Source organism: Malaya genurostris, chromosome 3 (genome assembly GCF_030247185.1).
Source record: "Malaya genurostris strain Urasoe2022 chromosome 3, Malgen_1.1, whole genome shotgun sequence".
Classification (NCBI taxonomy): Eukaryota; Metazoa; Arthropoda; class Insecta; order Diptera; family Culicidae; genus Malaya; species Malaya genurostris.
In genome coordinates, this window is record NC_080572.1 from 178,082,698 (window position 1) to 178,100,192 (window position 17,495).

General features: G+C 37.1%; 1 protein-coding gene across 1 annotated transcript in view; it reads right to left on the reverse strand.

Annotated features, from left to right (window-relative positions):
- Positions 1-481: 481 nt before the first annotated feature.
- The window catches only part of LOC131437655 (membrane-bound alkaline phosphatase-like), a 55,149-nt gene continuing 38,135 nt past the window's right edge, over positions 482-17,495 (reverse strand). Inside the window, exons 6-7 of the mRNA XM_058607143.1 lie at positions 11,941-12,306; positions 482-1,039 (exon numbers count right to left, since the gene is read on the reverse strand). Coding sequence (XP_058463126.1) covers positions 638-1,039; positions 11,941-12,306 — 768 coding nt within the window. The 3' untranslated portion in view covers positions 482-637. The remainder of the gene's footprint in view (positions 1,040-11,940; positions 12,307-17,495) is intronic.

Below are 17,495 nucleotides of genomic sequence, written 5' to 3' on the forward strand. Positions count from 1 at the left end.
CCCGAAAGATCATTCCGTTTCTGTCGGGGCAACGCTTCATCACGATTAATATTACCTGGATTGCCTGCTGGTTTATTTAACTTTTTTTTGTTTTCATTTTCCATCGTTTACTTCTTCCTGCAGAGCCCGAGCTCATTTGTCTTTGGCAGCTGTTTGGTTTGGCTGGCTTTCTGTCTGCCTGCCGTTGGTGTGTCATGCACACGGAGGTAGGGCGGAGCTATGATGTTAACTGCAGCCAATATACGAGTCTGGCTTTCATTGCCTGTTGCCTGGCCTGCCCGGTCCGGGCTGGCGAATGCAGATAAAAAGGGATTACGAACGTTGAGAGTGGGACCACGTATCAGTTTCGAGTTTTGGGGAACAGGTTTTTGGCAATATTCCGTTTTCCTGTGCCGTTCACTCTTGAATGAACTTAGCGGAAATTGTGTTTGTTGTTGTTGTTGTTGTTGTTGTTGACTGTGTTACCTTAGGCCATGCGGAATTGGTTTCAAACGATGAAGTATATTTATTATCATTTTTATTAATCAGTAATGAAAAATCAGTAGACTAACAACTGTACTTTTAACATATAAGTGGAGTAAGTTTTCGTGGTTTCGGATCTACATAACAGCAACAATACTAGCATCCCAATGTTGGATCACACAAGTTTCGTCACCAGTAAGGCCAGAATCAGTACAAAACTAGACACGATGACGCTCGATACCCCACCGCACACATCGGTGATGCATGACGCAAACGAGATAGCGTGGGCAATAAAGTTCTGCTCGTACCCTCCCGACAACATAAACGCCCACGGCCCACTGGCATAGACGGAAGCATCCTCCCCGCCATTTGCTCCCTCACTCAGAGGGACGGCTGCACTGCACGTTTGTTCCTTCTGTATATTCATTCCCTGTAGTACCTCCAGTGGATTGAGGCGACCCTCGGAATTCTGATAGTACGACTCATGTGCAGGACCGGTGGCGTAGACAAGGCTGAGGTACGGTTTTGAGTCTTTATCGCTAGTACCGGCGCCGGAAAGAATATCGGTTCCTCGTTTCTGACGGAGAGAAAAAAAAGTAAGAATTAATTGTCATTGTATTTTCACTAACCGCTGAGCTATTCCAAAAATGTGAAACAGGTCACCAGACTTCAACATACTCGGATGAAAATTAAACTTTACACATGAAATGGATGGAGATCAATCCGACTCAAAATTCCTTTTTCAAAAGTGCGATTGAAAACTGTTAATTATAAAAGATGTCGTTAAATAAGAAGCTCTCTAAACATATACACTTAAAAACAATCAAACTCTTTTTCAAGAAATCAAAAATAACCTAAAGAATCAAATTAAAACATCTGTTTTAATCCACCTAGTGGTGTTATGATGTCTTTCTCATATAAGTCATAGTTTCATAAATGTCACTGGAGGCATTTTCGATACTTGACTAAAAACTAACTAACTCCATTTTTTTTAATTTTTTACCACTATTTCGGGGTTCTTCCGGAACCTGAAACAAGAAACAGATGTATCTAAAATCCATCGTTTGACCAGCAACTAGCATAAACTAGAAATTGAAACATTCAGAGGATTATTCTCCATTTCTGCAGCACTTCACCCTGTAGCTTCGGAACCAGAAGTAGGATTCGGACGAAAGTCAAAGGCAACCTATGGGACCATACAACCTTTCAATTGAGGCTAACTTTGTGATAATTGAAGTAGACAACTCTGAGAAAAAAGAGAGAAATTGTTATGACACATACATACATACAGACAGACACGCAAGGACATTACGCAACCGACAGCCGATGCGGATGAAGCATGGTTTGCTTGCTTGATACGTGCGGCCAGATCCATACTGCGTTCCACAGCGACAAACGGGGGAAAACTCTGAATGCAAGAGCCGACTAAGTATATCTCAGGAAATACTTTATAAACTCGTGAAATATTTTGCAGACTCATGAATGTATGTCTGTCCATTGTGTAAAATCAGCTACTAACTTTTAAATCGTAGATGGCGTCGAAAATGCGTGCGGTAGCAATGAAAATCCAGATCTGTCAGTAAGAAAATTTAAAAGGCACTTCTTGAACGTTGAACGACGTTTAGTATAGTTAGGTAGGTTATAGGCTTCTTCAGAGCCTGAGTTATGGATTTTTATTTTTTATTTAGCTACCGATTTTTTCACGTCTTCTACTTGTAAGATTCTTCAGTTTCTGAGTCCGAATTCTGTGATAGCGTCAGTTCTCAGAACCCGGAGTTCAGATACTGAATAAACCTACAAGTAGGTAGCAATACATGTATTTGTTCTAAATTGAAGATAAGAACTGACTGACACATCTATAGAGAACAACTAGCTCAAGTTTGATCAAAGTAGTCGATCGCTGTCAAATATTCTCGAAAAAAATAGACTAATGACTACTGTGGGCAAAACGTAGTAAAAAATTTTAATTATATTTCGCGCGGAAACCTTATCCGTCGAAATATTTTTTGTCAGGTTGGTAGGACTGTCAGTGACATCTGTGCCAAGTGTCACGTCAAAATATTCATTAGTGTTTAGTCTTTCTGGAGTATTAAAAGTACAATCAGTGAAGATATTTAACAAAGAATTGCCATAAAATTTTGTATAGGTACGGAATTAAATATCTGGCGCTGAAACGTTCTGAATATTGCACAAGGCCTTCGGTGACAATTGTATGCTGCGAACAAGTGTTCAAGTTCTTCAAAGAGGAACGCGTTGAATACGAACCACGTCCAGGACGGCCATCAACAGGTAATGTTGACACTTCAAATCTGATTTTCTCAGAAACGGTGACGAATATCGAAAAACCCAACTGACAATCTCTTAGAAAATAATTTAGATTATTCCGTGAAAATTTCAGAATGATTCATTGACTTTAGCGGTCGGGAAAGTCTTTTTTCTGAAGAAATAATTGCATAACTAAAAACGGCAACATTTACCTTGTTCATTGAATATGTCGCCTTCAAAAGCATGGATCAAAAATCTATTCTGACAATGTCTAGATAATTTAATTTAGATACGATTAGTGCATAAAAACATATATGTTGTCGCGATAAACAATGTTGAATGTTATTTTTGTGAAGGTAAGTCGATTTCTATGCAAACGCCATTCCAGTTTCCTGGTAACGCAACGAAACATGAGAGAGAAATAAAATCGGCTCAGCAAGCTACAAGCGGTAGCTTTATTGGATTTTATGTGATGTAGTCAAACTTATATTCGAAAATATCAAAACTTTCTTGACCACCCAGGCCATATGCGAGAGAGCATGGAGAGAAATGTAATTCGCAGAGCGTTACAAGTTACAAATTGGACTACATCACATAAAATCCAATAAAGCTACCGTTTGTTTGGCAGTATTGCTGAGCCGATTTCATTTCTCTCTCATGTTTCGTTACATTACCAGGCAACTGAAGCAGAAAAAATGGCGCCGCCATAGAAATCGACTTACCTTCACAAAAATAACATTCACTTCATTTTTATCGCGACAACATATATGTTTTTATGCACTAATCGCATGTAAATTCAATTATCTAGACATTGTCAGAATAGATTTTTTATGTATGCCTTTGTAGGCGAGAATTTCAATGAACAGGTTGAAAGTTGCCGTTTGCAGCTATGCAATTCTTCCTTCAGAAAAGAAACTTTCCCGATCGCCAAGTCAATGAATCATTCTGAAATTTTCACAGAATAATCTAATCTTGTTTTCTAAGAGATTGTCAGTTGGGTTTTTTGATATTCGTCACCGTTCCTGAGAAAATCAAAATTGAAATGTGAAAATAGCCTTCTATATCACCCTAAAACGCACTGGCCTCAGACCTTAACAACTGTTTCGAGGATTGCGAAAAACGTTAGCACAAGTGTTTTGCGGCCGGGGGAAATTACTTTGAGGGATTTGGATAGATTTGGAAGAATGAATAAAGAATATTGAAATTATGAAAAAAGTCTTACTATTTTTGGCCACGGTAATATGCCAAAAACAATAATCAAATAAAAGAAAAATTGAAACCAAATTGTGAAAATAATGAATTATTTGGTAAATTGGTAAACCCTGAGTATGGAAAGGACTCAGTAGACTTACGAAGAACTACATCCAGAGATCGCCAACTGAGCAGTAACGTGTCGAGGTGCGTTGAAGCAAACCCCAGCTTTTCGATCCGAGATGTGATCAGAAGATACAACGTCAATTGTCAAACGGTGCTTAATATCCTTGCTAGGGAAGAATACACGCAAAGCCAACAAACATCCTAGCCAGCACACGAAGCAGAATTGCCTGAGGCAAAAAGCGGGCCTGGCTTTTGAGCGACCATGTTTTTAAGAAGCACTAAGGCTGTACATTGATCGATGATGACACGTACGTCAAACTCGATTTTAAGTAACTTTCCGGTTGATAATTTTACATTGCAAATTGAAGTTGGGATGTGCCGGACAGATTCAAATTCGTGTTTGTCGGTCATGATTTGGCAAACGATTTGCAGTTACGACATGAAAACGGGACCATTCGTCACATCCGGATACTGCCGTTCATTCGCAAGCATTGTGACAAAGTCATTATTTGGGTCGATTTGGCCACCTACCACTACTTCAAGGTGGTTCTGTAGTTGTCTGCTCTCAAGAACATCGATTTTGTCCCCTTGCTAATGAATAATCCGAAGCACTTGTAATACCAATCGAAAAATGCTGCGCAATTTCAAAGCAGCGGTTTTGACGACGCGGCGAAGCTGTTAAAGACATCTAGCAAATGCGGGCGAAATGAAAAAAAAAACGTGATTAATCCACCTAGCAGTGAGATGATACATTTTTTTATAAATCCGCATGTGTTGTTTGCATGAATATTCTTCGGTTTTTCAGTTTTCGTGACATTATTTTAATGACCGTCGTTTTAAGCGACAATTTGAGATTTTAATCACTCTTTACTCTGTAATGTCGAAACTGCAAATCGGATCGAATTTGAATCTAAAAGTGTAACAATCGATTAAACATTCCATGATATGTCGAAGTAAGTTCCACTTTAGAATTTACGGTAATTTAAGGTACTTCCAGAGCCGGTATTCAAGAACCAGCATAACCCAAACCGATTCATATGGCCATGAATTGACTTGACGAGTAAATTGCAATAATTTTGAGTCCAACTCTGAAGCTTTTCGGGATTGTCATCTTCCATATCGGTACGAATTTTGAAAATTCATCATCCTGCAATTATACAATCGGAAGTCAGAATTGGATAAAATTCATTAATTTTGTATGAAACTAAAAGTTTATTTTAAATTTATTTTTCTTTCTGAAATTAGATTTGGTTTTTTTTAGAAAACGATTGAACTTTTAAAAACGATTCGATACTGAAACCGGAGTTCGAGAATCGGTGTAGCCGAAGTCAGATAAATTCATATGAGTAGCTGTACAGTTTACATTTGTTTCAAAATGTTTGAAAATCAGTGTAAACATCTTTGAGAAATCGTAGTACGAATTAGTGCCTTCCGAATCGAAAATTGAAAAACACTAAAACTGAAATAAGTTTATTTGGTTATCGACTATCCAAATTTGCTAACTCGATAAACCTGATTAATTTATGTCAAATAGACATTTTTATACTAATCACCCAGTATCCCCGAAACCGCAAGTTGGATCTGACTGAAAAGCAAGATGTTTCATAGAATATTAAAACTTTTCATTTAAATCTTAGATAATTCTTAGATTTCATTTGAATCTTAGATCGGTTTAGCCATCTACGAGAAAAATGAGTTACACAATTTTAATCCTGTAGTTCCGGAACCAGAGGTTGGATCCAAACATAATTCAGGAACCTTGTTTGGAAGCATACGACTTTTCATATGGATCTGAGTTTGTAGCAAATGGTTGAGTCATCTCCAAAAAAATTGAGTGTAATTTTTTTTTTTAAATTATTATCACACACACATTTTCCGATCTCGACGTACTGATTCGAATGGTATATGGGTGTTATGTTCTTTCAGCATTTATTGCTCTAAGTAGTTTAAAACAATATAATTATTGAATTGCTTTCAACTCGAAAATGATGCCATCATCTGGTTTACATATTCGAACGATTATGTTGCCAAAAACGAACCGTCAGGAAATATATTCTGTTTTGAAGGTCAAATATGACAGATACTGTCAAAAAACTGAAAATTTTGACATAAAACTTCGTATAACTCAAAAAGTAAACATCCGATCTTAAAACCATTCAATAGCGTTCTGGGTGACGGGAGACCTTTAATTTGTGACTAATTTGATCAAAATCGGTCCAGCCATCTCTGAGATCTCGACCACACGGACATTTGCTCAGTTCGTCGAGCTGAATCGATTGGTATATGACATTCGGCCCTCCGGGCCTCGGAAAATTTTTCGAAAGTTTGAGCGAATTCTATACCTATTTTTTATAAATATAAAAAAGGTAAAAATGCACTGAATCTGTGTCCGTTTCTTCTGTGGGAGCACTAACGGACTCCATCATGAGGAAGGTGCGAGATTTTGTTCGAACTGGAAAAATGTAATCATCTAATGCTGCAACTTAAAAGTTTTGTAAAGAAACCTCTAATGAACAGGTCTTTTTGTGCACAACAGTTTACTTTTAATCAACCTTTCATTATAATGAAAGGACCTTAAAACTTTCTACCTATTTGTTGATATGGTAAAATTATTTTCCTATTTCCTGTAATTCCCTGAGCTGATTAGACTAAGTTAAGGCACTGCTTCTGTACATCCGAATATTTTGCTAAGAATTTTACATTAAAGTTTCCTAACTTTATAGTCTCATTTTAACGGCTGAAATTGGTTTAAGTAATTTGGAATGCAACCGAATAAAAACTTTGAGTGAAAATATAGGACAGCACAAACAAATTTGAAAGCAAAAACAAAAAGCTTAGCCGGTTCGGTGCTTGCATTTAAAGTATTTTACCGACAGCCGATGCGGATGAAGCATGATTTGCTTGACTGTTACGAGCGACCAGATCCATATTGCGTCTCACAGCGACAGACGGCGGAAAAATTCTGAATACAAGAATTGATTGAGTATATCTCTGGAAATTTCGTAAGCTGATGAATATATGTCTGATCATTGTGTAAAATCAATTGCAATGGAAATGCAGACCTATGCAGTTAAAAATTTAAAAAAGCTACAAGCACTGGCCATAACGTGCTTAAACCCGCATACGCATGGCTGCCAGATGGCTGACTAAACGCTGCCAGCTGGAAAAATATGGCTGGCAGACATTCTGGTGACCGACTGCCTCACCGCTGCCAGATATACAACTCAAACGATACAACCGTATCCACCAGGATTTTTCCACATTGAAATCTTAGACATTTTCAGCGAAGGTGAGAAGATGAAAACGCTCGGCTAACTTAGATACAGGCGACTTTGTTTTGACCGGCTCCCTGTCACGACGCCATCTTGATGAGATCAAAATCGGAACTTCAAAATCAGCTGATTGCAACGTAAACAAACAAACAGTAATACTTTTGTTTTACGCGTTTACCTTGTTTAGTGCACGAAAATTAGTAAATTTTGAGTCGACTCTCTCACAATAACTGGTCGGTTTACATAAAATACAGCAGACAGTGTTTTGGGACATCAAGTGGAGATAATTTTCACAATTTGAGAGTCGCGATGAGTATCAAAACATCGCAATGTTTGGGGCTCGAAACGTGAGGGGCTCGACGTAATAATCGGTATACTTTCAAATGGCTGGTGCTCACATACCGGTGTCAGATGGGTGGTTTTGACAAATTAGATTTGACAACCGTCACTGAATCAATTTTGGTAGCCGTGGCTGCACAGGTATCCAAAACCTTATGCGTGAATGTTTCGATATACTTTTGACAACAACCAGGTAGGCTGAGAGCGGAACAAAAACAGGTCTCAAAAACCATCAGATGAACGCGAGGATGAAGCAAATATTGCAGAAGGAACCAAATCTTTGGTACGTACTGTGACTAAACAAAAAGAACAAATATCTCCAACTTTCGTGCATACTTTCAAGCACCGGCAAGGTATCAAGTCATGCAAGGTAAGAACAGTGCCGTGACGCAATGATAAACAGAATGTAACGTCTAAAACCCGGGCTCGCAAGTTGTATCGCGATTATTTATCGAAATTTGACGTGAAATGGACGATTGAAGAGTTTAGGCAGCTTCCCGGAATGTCTTTTTATACTGTCATGAAATGGACCGGCGTAGTAGAGAATTTCTGAACGAAGAGAAAGGCCAAATTTTCCAAAAAATATTTGCTTTGGCAGGCAATATGCAGTTATGGTCGAGCAAGCCAAACCTTTGTCACTACCGGGACGGTAAACAAAAATATATACCGTGAAGAGTACCTAAAGAAACGATTGCTACCATTCCTATGCAACCATGACGCTCTCTCGCAATTCTGGCCTGATTGGGCATCTTGTCACAACGCCAACGATGTTTTGGAATGGCATAAAACGAATAGAGTCCATGTTAGACCGAAGGAGGCGAATCCACATAACTGCCCGGTGTTGCAACCTATCGAGTGGTTTTGGGCTCTCGTAAAGATTTTTGCCTTGGACAAAAGCAGCTAAATCGGTTGCAGAGTAGTTTGCGTTCAGAGTTCTTTATGTAATTAAGTAACTGAAGTAATGACTAATTGAATCAATAAAAATTGCATGTTGTATTGAATTGAGCTAATAGCCAATTTGTTTTATACCAAAATTAATCTGTCCAGATTTTGTCGCGAACAAGCCTTAAACAGTTTTTCGATTGCAGCACTCAATGTTTTATCTGGGTTTTGCTAAGTTGCACTTATCCGATTTTTGCATTCAGTCGTACATTTAACAATAAACTTCATTTATCGTGATACAAATGCTTCTGCTTAACTCTGACCAGAAAGTAGGAAATTTTCTTCATCGATTTGACAAAAATAAATAATCAAATACCAAATTTAATCTTTTGCATTTAATTTTAAAGATATCATCTAAATATAGAACTGTGTAAATCGTTCAAAAGATTAATGATAATTCTAGAAAATTACAATTACAATTAATCTTACACTCGACCCGGAATAAGCAATTTATTGTTGTTTTCATTAAAAGATGCTTATTGAAACTTGATTCTAAACAGTTCACAAAATTTTGAAATGCAAAATTATTTTTTGGCAGTACAAAAATAAATTAGAAAAGTATGAATATAAAACGGGGTATTCTAGTACTTATTATCTTTTAAAGAGCGGGCAGGGTCTAACACTTTTGAAAAATCATTTATTTTTTTCTTTGTATTTTCTATCAGCCTATTGGAGTGAAACTCTGGAAGTTATGGGTCTTTACCTTAGCTGATCTCATAGTGCGAAGAAGTAAGAGCTCGGCGCACAGGCCCAAGATTTTTGCTTCAATTGACTTGAAAACGAAACCTTATTGAAATGTTTCATTATAGCAAAATACAAAAGAAAAAATATGATTTTTTGAAAATGTTAGACCCTACGGGTTCCCTAGAGTAATAAATTGGTTCGTTCGATTTTATAGACAAAAGGCTTTAAACGAGTTTCTCTTGAAAGCTGGTTTTGAAATTATGTGTCCATCGTCATCCAAAAACTACTGCACCAATTTCTTTCAAATTTTGCATATACTTTCTACATGTAAAATATCTTTTTGTTGTTCGTTACATTGGGTAGGTTTCACAGCTACAAAATGGCGGGTTTTTCGTGAAATAACGTATTTTTGATTTTAAACAACTATAACGAAATAAAAAAAAACAATTAAAAAATAAAACAGAATCGTTGGGTTTAGAAAAACTTCTACTCTAACTTTGTTACTTTGATTTGTTGACTTCTGATTAGTCTGCGCTGAGATACAGTGGACACCGCAAACCATGATTTTTATGAAGCGTCCTCGAGAATACCTCTTCACCGACTTATTTGTTTTCACGAAAACATGACAAAATGATGTTTGAATGATGCTTTGTATGATGCAAAACGCTGGAATTCATTTAGTAGAACGATTGATCTGAAAAAAATTGCAAAAATGATGTTTTTTCAATCCTTTAGACCCCCCCCCCCCCCCTTAAATGGAAATAGTCGGCAAATTTTCAAATTTCCAAACCATATTTCTATCGACAGAATTTAACTTGTTGAACATTTCATTAACCAATGTAATAGCATATCTAAAATCATCACTAAGTTCATTAAGTGTTTTGTAAGCATCGAACAGAAGGTGCGCAAGTTAAATTCCGCTCTTAGTCAAAAGATGGCGCTAGCAGTGAAGGCTGATCAATTTTGACATTTTGATTCTGAATCGTCATTTAGACATATGGTAAACAAATCGTTTTGACACATTGACAACAGCATTATTTACTGTTGAGTAAAGTCAAGGTTCTAACCACTTAAATTGGATTACCGATCTCAGCTGTTCAAAGCTCGGTACACTGAGGTCTCTTTTTACGCGGGGGATACGTTCCGCGTAAAAAAAACGCTAAAAATAACGCGTAACTTCGGAAATCCGCGTTAAAAAAAACCCGCAAAACTAAAGAATTTTTTTTCGATGCCAAATATCTTGGAAATATATGAAACGTCTAGATCTGGTGTAATCACAAAAAATAAAAAAATATTTTTGAAAAATCGACTTAGAAATGCATGAGTACAGATTCGGTGTAATCTCAAAAAATTGTTTTTTTTTAGATCGACTCTGGGACAAAGAATTCCAGACCGAGTAATTTCAGAAACCCGCGCAGAAAAAAATTGCCAAATCGAAAAAAAAATTAATGCCAAATGTCTTAGAAATGCATGCATCCAGGTCTGGTGTAAGCTAAAAAAAGTTTTTTTAATTGAAAATTTGAGAGATGACTAAACCCAGATAACACCAGATCTTAACGTACCATGCATTTCTAAAAAAACAAAAAATCCGCGTAGAAAAAACCGCGTAACTTCCGAGAGTCGCGTAAAAAAACGCTTAAAAAAGACCTCAGTGCAGCTGTTTTTTCCAGAAAAATGTCAACAAATGTTTATTTGTGCCGATATATCAGTAGAATATAAAAAAATCGTCAAAAGATGTAAAAATTACCGGAAATTGTTTAGTGTGTCTACTCTAACTGACTCCTCAGCTGATCCATGAATTTACATGAACAATTACATGGACAGTACTGCAATCCTACTGACCCGATGGCCCAAAACCAACAAAAACAGAGAGTTGGAGGTAGTTCACAATGAGTGTTCGCTCCAAAATCCAGAAGATATTGGTGCAGTATGAGGAGTTATCATCGGGAATGATTGAAAAAAGGAGCTTGAGATTTTTATTATTTCACACCCGAGTTTGAGAAAATGTTCCATCGACAAAGATGGAAGGCAAAGTTATACTTTACCCTACCGCTCATATTCTCCATATATCGCACCGTCTGATTTTTATTTGAGTCGTTCGATAGTCTGGCCTATGAAAATATCATAAAAAGACTTATTTCATGGATAGTCTTGAAACACGAATGTTTTTTTCTGAAGATATATTCGAGTTTTGTCAGGAAGTAGTAGAAAAATTTTATCTAACGAAGGCGGTACTTTGAATAATGGATAATTAGAAATAAAGTAACATTTTTAAAAAACATTAGCAAGAATTTCGCTATAGCAGTTATGTAAAATTGATCATTCGAAGAGTGTTGTGGATTTCATGAAAATTGTGCTGTCGCACAATATTTTATCTCTTCAAGTAATTCAAAAATGGATTTTGAGAATGTATTTCAAACGTTTTCCCTGTGATCAACAAACACACACACACACTTATTAAAGGGTATCTAGAAACGTATACATGTTCCTAAAAATATTTTTGAAACATAACTTTTATTTTCAATAGTAAAACAAATCCCCAAAGCGTATTTGCTGCAATTTTGAAAAAGTACTTTTCGTTACTTAAAGTCTAAGCTCCCGGATCCCAAATGTGACACTAGTACATACAGAAAATTCTCCCAAAACATTATCTACTTACGGAATATCCGGGAATCGAAAGTGTGCTTCCAACGTCGTTCATCGAAATGACAAGTGTGTTCGTCTCCGACACCATCATGTTGCCCATGTTGAAAGCACTGGCATAGTGCTTCACCTGCTCGAATGCTTTGTATGGTTTATTTTCCCGGTGAGCCGCCTGGATGTTGCCGTCCTCGACGAACAGCAGGAACCCCTTGCTGTGTTCCTTCTTCTGCAGCATTTCCAGTGAATAGTGCACCATTTTGACCAGCGGTGGAGTGTTCTCGTTGTTTCCATCGCCAATGTCGGCAGCATACGGCAACCGGTCGTAGTCAAACAGACCCAGGAGATAGTCGATGTTGGATGTATTCAGTGCTCCCAGCTCAGCCTGATTCAGAAATTAGGAAAAAATAACAAAACACGCATTAGAACACTGCCACCGGAAGGATGCCCGTAATGGAAAAAAGAACTGTAGCAAGCAGGAAACAAAGCAGACAAAGAAGAAGCATAAGTAATAATAACATCCTCATTATCTTTCCGCATCAGTCATTTCCATGCCTACGAACGGCAATAGCAAAGTGGGGTTCAACAGTCAGCAGACGGATGACGGACGAACGAGAGTACGCTTTCCAAAGGAGGGTTCTTTCGTTATAGCAGTCGTCGTATTTTGCTCGTTATTTGGTGCCTTTTAAAGTTGAGCACACTCTATAAAGTTGGTCCCCTCAGGAGAATCGTCCTTCGTTTTGTACTCGTTCATACTCCTTGGGTTTGGGTTGTTCCAGTAATGAATTTCAGAATGTTGAATATCAACAAATTTGAAAGGGGGAATTCTGCACGAGGGGATTTAAATGGGATGGAATGAAAATCAAATTACGATTTGGGAAGCGACGGTGCTTGATATCATTCGCAGGACACGTTGGTGTACCGTTATTAGGCGTTGATACATTTTGATTGCCTTTGCTCAATTTATCATGCAATAAATGAATCGACACGTCGAACTGGATAATTTCGTGTTCGATTAATATGCTACAGTGCACAGGTGTAACACCGATTACACTCACTTGACTGCTAATGTAATGAAAGGTATCCTTTTCCGCTCTACAGCGATGCTACAAAAATGCGAAAAACAAAAGCTTTATTGTAAAATTATATTTACAACAGTGAAAACCGTAATTTTTTTCTTCAACATATGATGAGGTCGTTTTTCTTTGATTTTTGTATTCAACCGTTCTAACAAGGCAAAAACCTGTTTTAATCCACCTAGTGGTATAATGATGGCTTTCTCATGTACATATAATATTGTGGTATTCTATTCAAAAAAATTCTCTTCGAGTTTTGAAAGAAACCAAGAGATTGTTTATGCATAACATACAGAATAAAAGAGTGCTTTGATTGCGTAAGCCATCCTTTGTTTAGTTGCCTACTGATAATGACTATCGATTTGTGTAGTTTTGAGACCAGTTTAGAAATTTTTTTACGTTTTTTGTTTCGCCGGTTTAAGTGACGGTGTACAATATTGAACACACTTTACCCTATAACTCCGGAACCGGAAGTCGGATCCGGATGAAATTCAGGAATTCCGTATGGGACCACGAGACCTTTCATTTGAATCCTAGTTTGTTAAAATCGGTTTAGCCATCTCCGAGAAAACCTAGTGAGATTATTTGACACATACACACACACACACACATACACACACACACACACACACACACACACACACACACACACACACACACACACACACACACACACACACACACACACACACACACACACACACACACACACACACACACACACAATACACACACAGACATTGCTCAGCTCGATTAACTGAGTCGAATGGTATATGACACTTGGCCCTCCGGGCCAATTTTCACTGGTCGGTTTTTCAAGTGATTGCATAACCTTTCTATATGAGAAAGGCAAAAACATAATTAATGAAGATTGTACCATGTGTATCCCAAGATAGTGAAATCGTAATCTTCCCAGCTGACTGTTGTGCTTATGGACGTGATTCACCGGCTGTAGTCCACTCAGATGATTATAGTTTTGATTTCTGAGTGAAGTAATGGATCCATGTTTCATCCATTGCCACATATCGACTTAAAAAAGCTTATTTATATATGCAATCATGGTCGAACATTGTTCTGAATCATCAACACGTTGTTGTTTTTGATCGACTGTGAGTAAATGCGGCTCATAGTCAAATGTTCATGAAAGTTGTAATCACATTGCCTTCTTTACGGCTTTAGCTATCTCACGAAATTTCAATTTACGATTAGACGTAACAAATTTGTGGACCTTTTTGGTGTTTTTTTGGAGTAACCAACTCAATTGGACGACCAGAACGTTCTCCATTACCGGTATCTGAAAGACCGCATTTTAATTTAGTATATTAGCAACAAATTGTTCTTTTCGATGGAACAAAGTCCGGATAGCACGTTTGAAGTCATATTTGCTTAGTTTTTACAGTATTTTTTTTTTTCATCAAGAAGCAATGATAAGTTAACACACGAAATGGTTTTGGTTCCATTGTTTTGAAAAAGACAAACATAGATTCACTTAAATCGCGGTCACTTTTAGCCCAACATCGAATCGACTATTCATGAAATTTTCACACATAGGTAGCTTGAAAGTTCTAGCTTGCCTATGTGGACCTAGCAATTATCATAAGGGTTTCCGTTTGATAACATCAGTGCAACATAGCTGTATCAGAGATTTAATTTTCTGCGAGTTTGCTGAAGATGTGTAAATATATTAGATATCACCATTCTTTGCGTTTCGTCTTCGACTCTTCAGTGCAGAGTAGTTCAAATTGAACTACTCAGTGCAAACGAGTTTGATGACCCAAGTAGCAATCCGCAACTAGTTCTGATGCGACTAAGTCCAAACTGTGTTGCAACAAGAGCACGAATATGTTTTCTATGTTATACTGTTTAAAACAAGGTAACAGCAATGTTTCTTCATAACATAACTAGTTACGAAATAGTTATTTAGGTTTCAAATCACCACATCTTCTTGTCATATTGAATTAATAATAAATTATAAGCTATCGTTACTTAATCCAAACATGTCTTTAATAACAACTATGCTTCTAGCTACTAGTTGAAAATAAGTTTATTTGACTGCAATATTAGCAACCCGTAACTAGCTCTGATGCCACTCAGCCCAAGTATGTTGCAACAAGAGACATTGAACTAGCTATCATTTGTAAGTTATCGTTACTTGATTGTAACATATCTTCAATCACAGCTATGGTTTTAGCTACTAGTTTAAAAAAGGGTGCGAAACCGTTATAAATACGTAAGCGTATATGTAAATCGTTACGGTTAATTGATGTTGCAAAAACTTAGATATTATAAGATTATAACATACAATTTCTGCATTGATTCAGATAGCTATCGGTAAGTTTTCCCAATGTAATGATAACGGAAATGCAACCTGAAAAACTTTTGTTGTCTTGAATATGGCAATCACACTATAGAGTCGAAAGAAGTGTATAAAACATAAATAAAACCAGGATATTTCTTTTTTTAGCTACTTTTTGACGAAAATAATGAGAGGCAGAATAGTCCTTTTTGTTCTATGCACTATTATAAACTCGAAGAAAACAATGTAGGGATTAAACATCGATTGTGATATTACAATTATCCTGACATATGAATTTAAAATAATGAGAAAAAAAAACAGTGAATTAAAATTTAATTCCGCTCGATAGTTTTAAAATCGTTGTGAAATTTGTACCTTGTATCAAATTCGTAATTTCAAATACTATACTGTCTATTTATTGTTGATAGATAGATAGTTTTACATGACGAAAAGCATCATTCAAACAACATTTTGTAATTTTTTCGTGGAAAATTATTGAGAAATAAGTCGGTGAAGAAGTATTCTCGAGGACGCTTCTTAAAAATCATGATTTGCGATGTCCACTGTATCCCAGCACAGACTAATCAGAAGTGAACAAATCAAAGCAGCATAGTTAGAGTAGAAGTTTTTCTAGACCCCAACGTTTCTGTTTGAATTTTTTTCTAATTTTTTGAATTTTTGGTGGTTGTTCACAGTGAAAACTACGATTTTTCACGAAAAAATTCGCTGCTTTGCTGTAAAACCTCCCGAAAGTAACAAACAACGAAAAGAAAAACGTTGGGGTCTGGTTTTTTTATATCTAGAAAGTGTGTGCAAAATTTGAACAAAATTGGTGCAGTAGCTTTTGAATGACGATGGACACGGACTTTCAAAACCTGATTTCAAGAAACACGCGTTTAAAGTTTTTTATCTATAAAATCAATGGGAAAAAATTTACTACTCAAGGAAGCCCGTAAGGTCTAATATTTTCAAAAAAGCATATTTTTCCTCTTATAATTTGTTATAATGAAACATTTCAAGAATATTTTGTCAAGTTTTTAAGTCAATCAAAGCAGAAGATCTTATTTCTTCGCAGTATGAGGTAAACGAAGATAAAGGCCCATAACTTGCTGAGTTTTGTTCCGATAGGCATGAAAATTTCACAGAATATTCTTGAAATGTTTTACTATAAGAAAATATGAAGAAAAAAATAAATGATTTTTTTTAAAGTGTTAAACCCTATCCGCCCCTTAAGGCCCATCCGCACTCGGCCGGTGAGGCCCATCAGGAGCGATTTTTTTTCTTCGGCTTTGACTGAGCGTGCAATTTATGCATGTATTTATATGACGGATATGACCCCACTACATCTCACAAGATCGAGAATCAACGTGAGTGATATTATTCTATGGTGACCTTGAGAAGATGATGGAAGCATACATTTGAGGAAGAGGCTCTAGAGAAGAAACATTACGCCTCCCACCACGAATATTGATAGATGATTTCGAGGTGGTTGACGAGTTAATGTATTTGGGTTCACTGTTGACAAATAACGTATGCATTTTCAAGTATTCTTTTTCGTATGCAGTGACCCTATTCTGCTACTTCTGACAACCATGAAACTCATTGCGAATTGTCAGTTTTTCGATTTCTACCGCGCTAATGAGATTAATGTCGTTTCCTTCCCTCCCGACTGTTCCCACTAACTACAGCGTTCGGATGTCAGTGTCTTCGTTCCCTTTTGAACAGCACTCGACAAACAATTTTATTCGCATGAATACTGTGCATAAGAAGTTGGTGCCACGGATATAAATCGGACTTTAGAGCAACGAATTCGAATATCGATTTTATGCCGAACTCCACAACGGATCCACCGAATTTCGAAGACATTTTCAGCGCTACGGTGGAAAAAGAAGTACAGAGGGCAGAGTGCTTCGGAATTTTTGCCATAGATTTTAGAATCGATGAAAAGACGCAATGGATCGTTGAAGTCAGTCTCCCAATTCGTCTATGTCACTTGTGAATGTTGTAAGTGCGAGCAACTTTAGTGAAGATTGAGTAACCAACCCCGGTGGAAGCTATGATCGTATGTTGGCAGAAAAGGGGAAAACGAGTGACTGTTCCTAAGTTAGGACGGCTCAAAACAACATCTGACCCAGAGTGAACGGCTGAAGATAATAAGTCTCTCCAGCTACAACAAAGCTGACAGCCCCATCACGAGGCTAG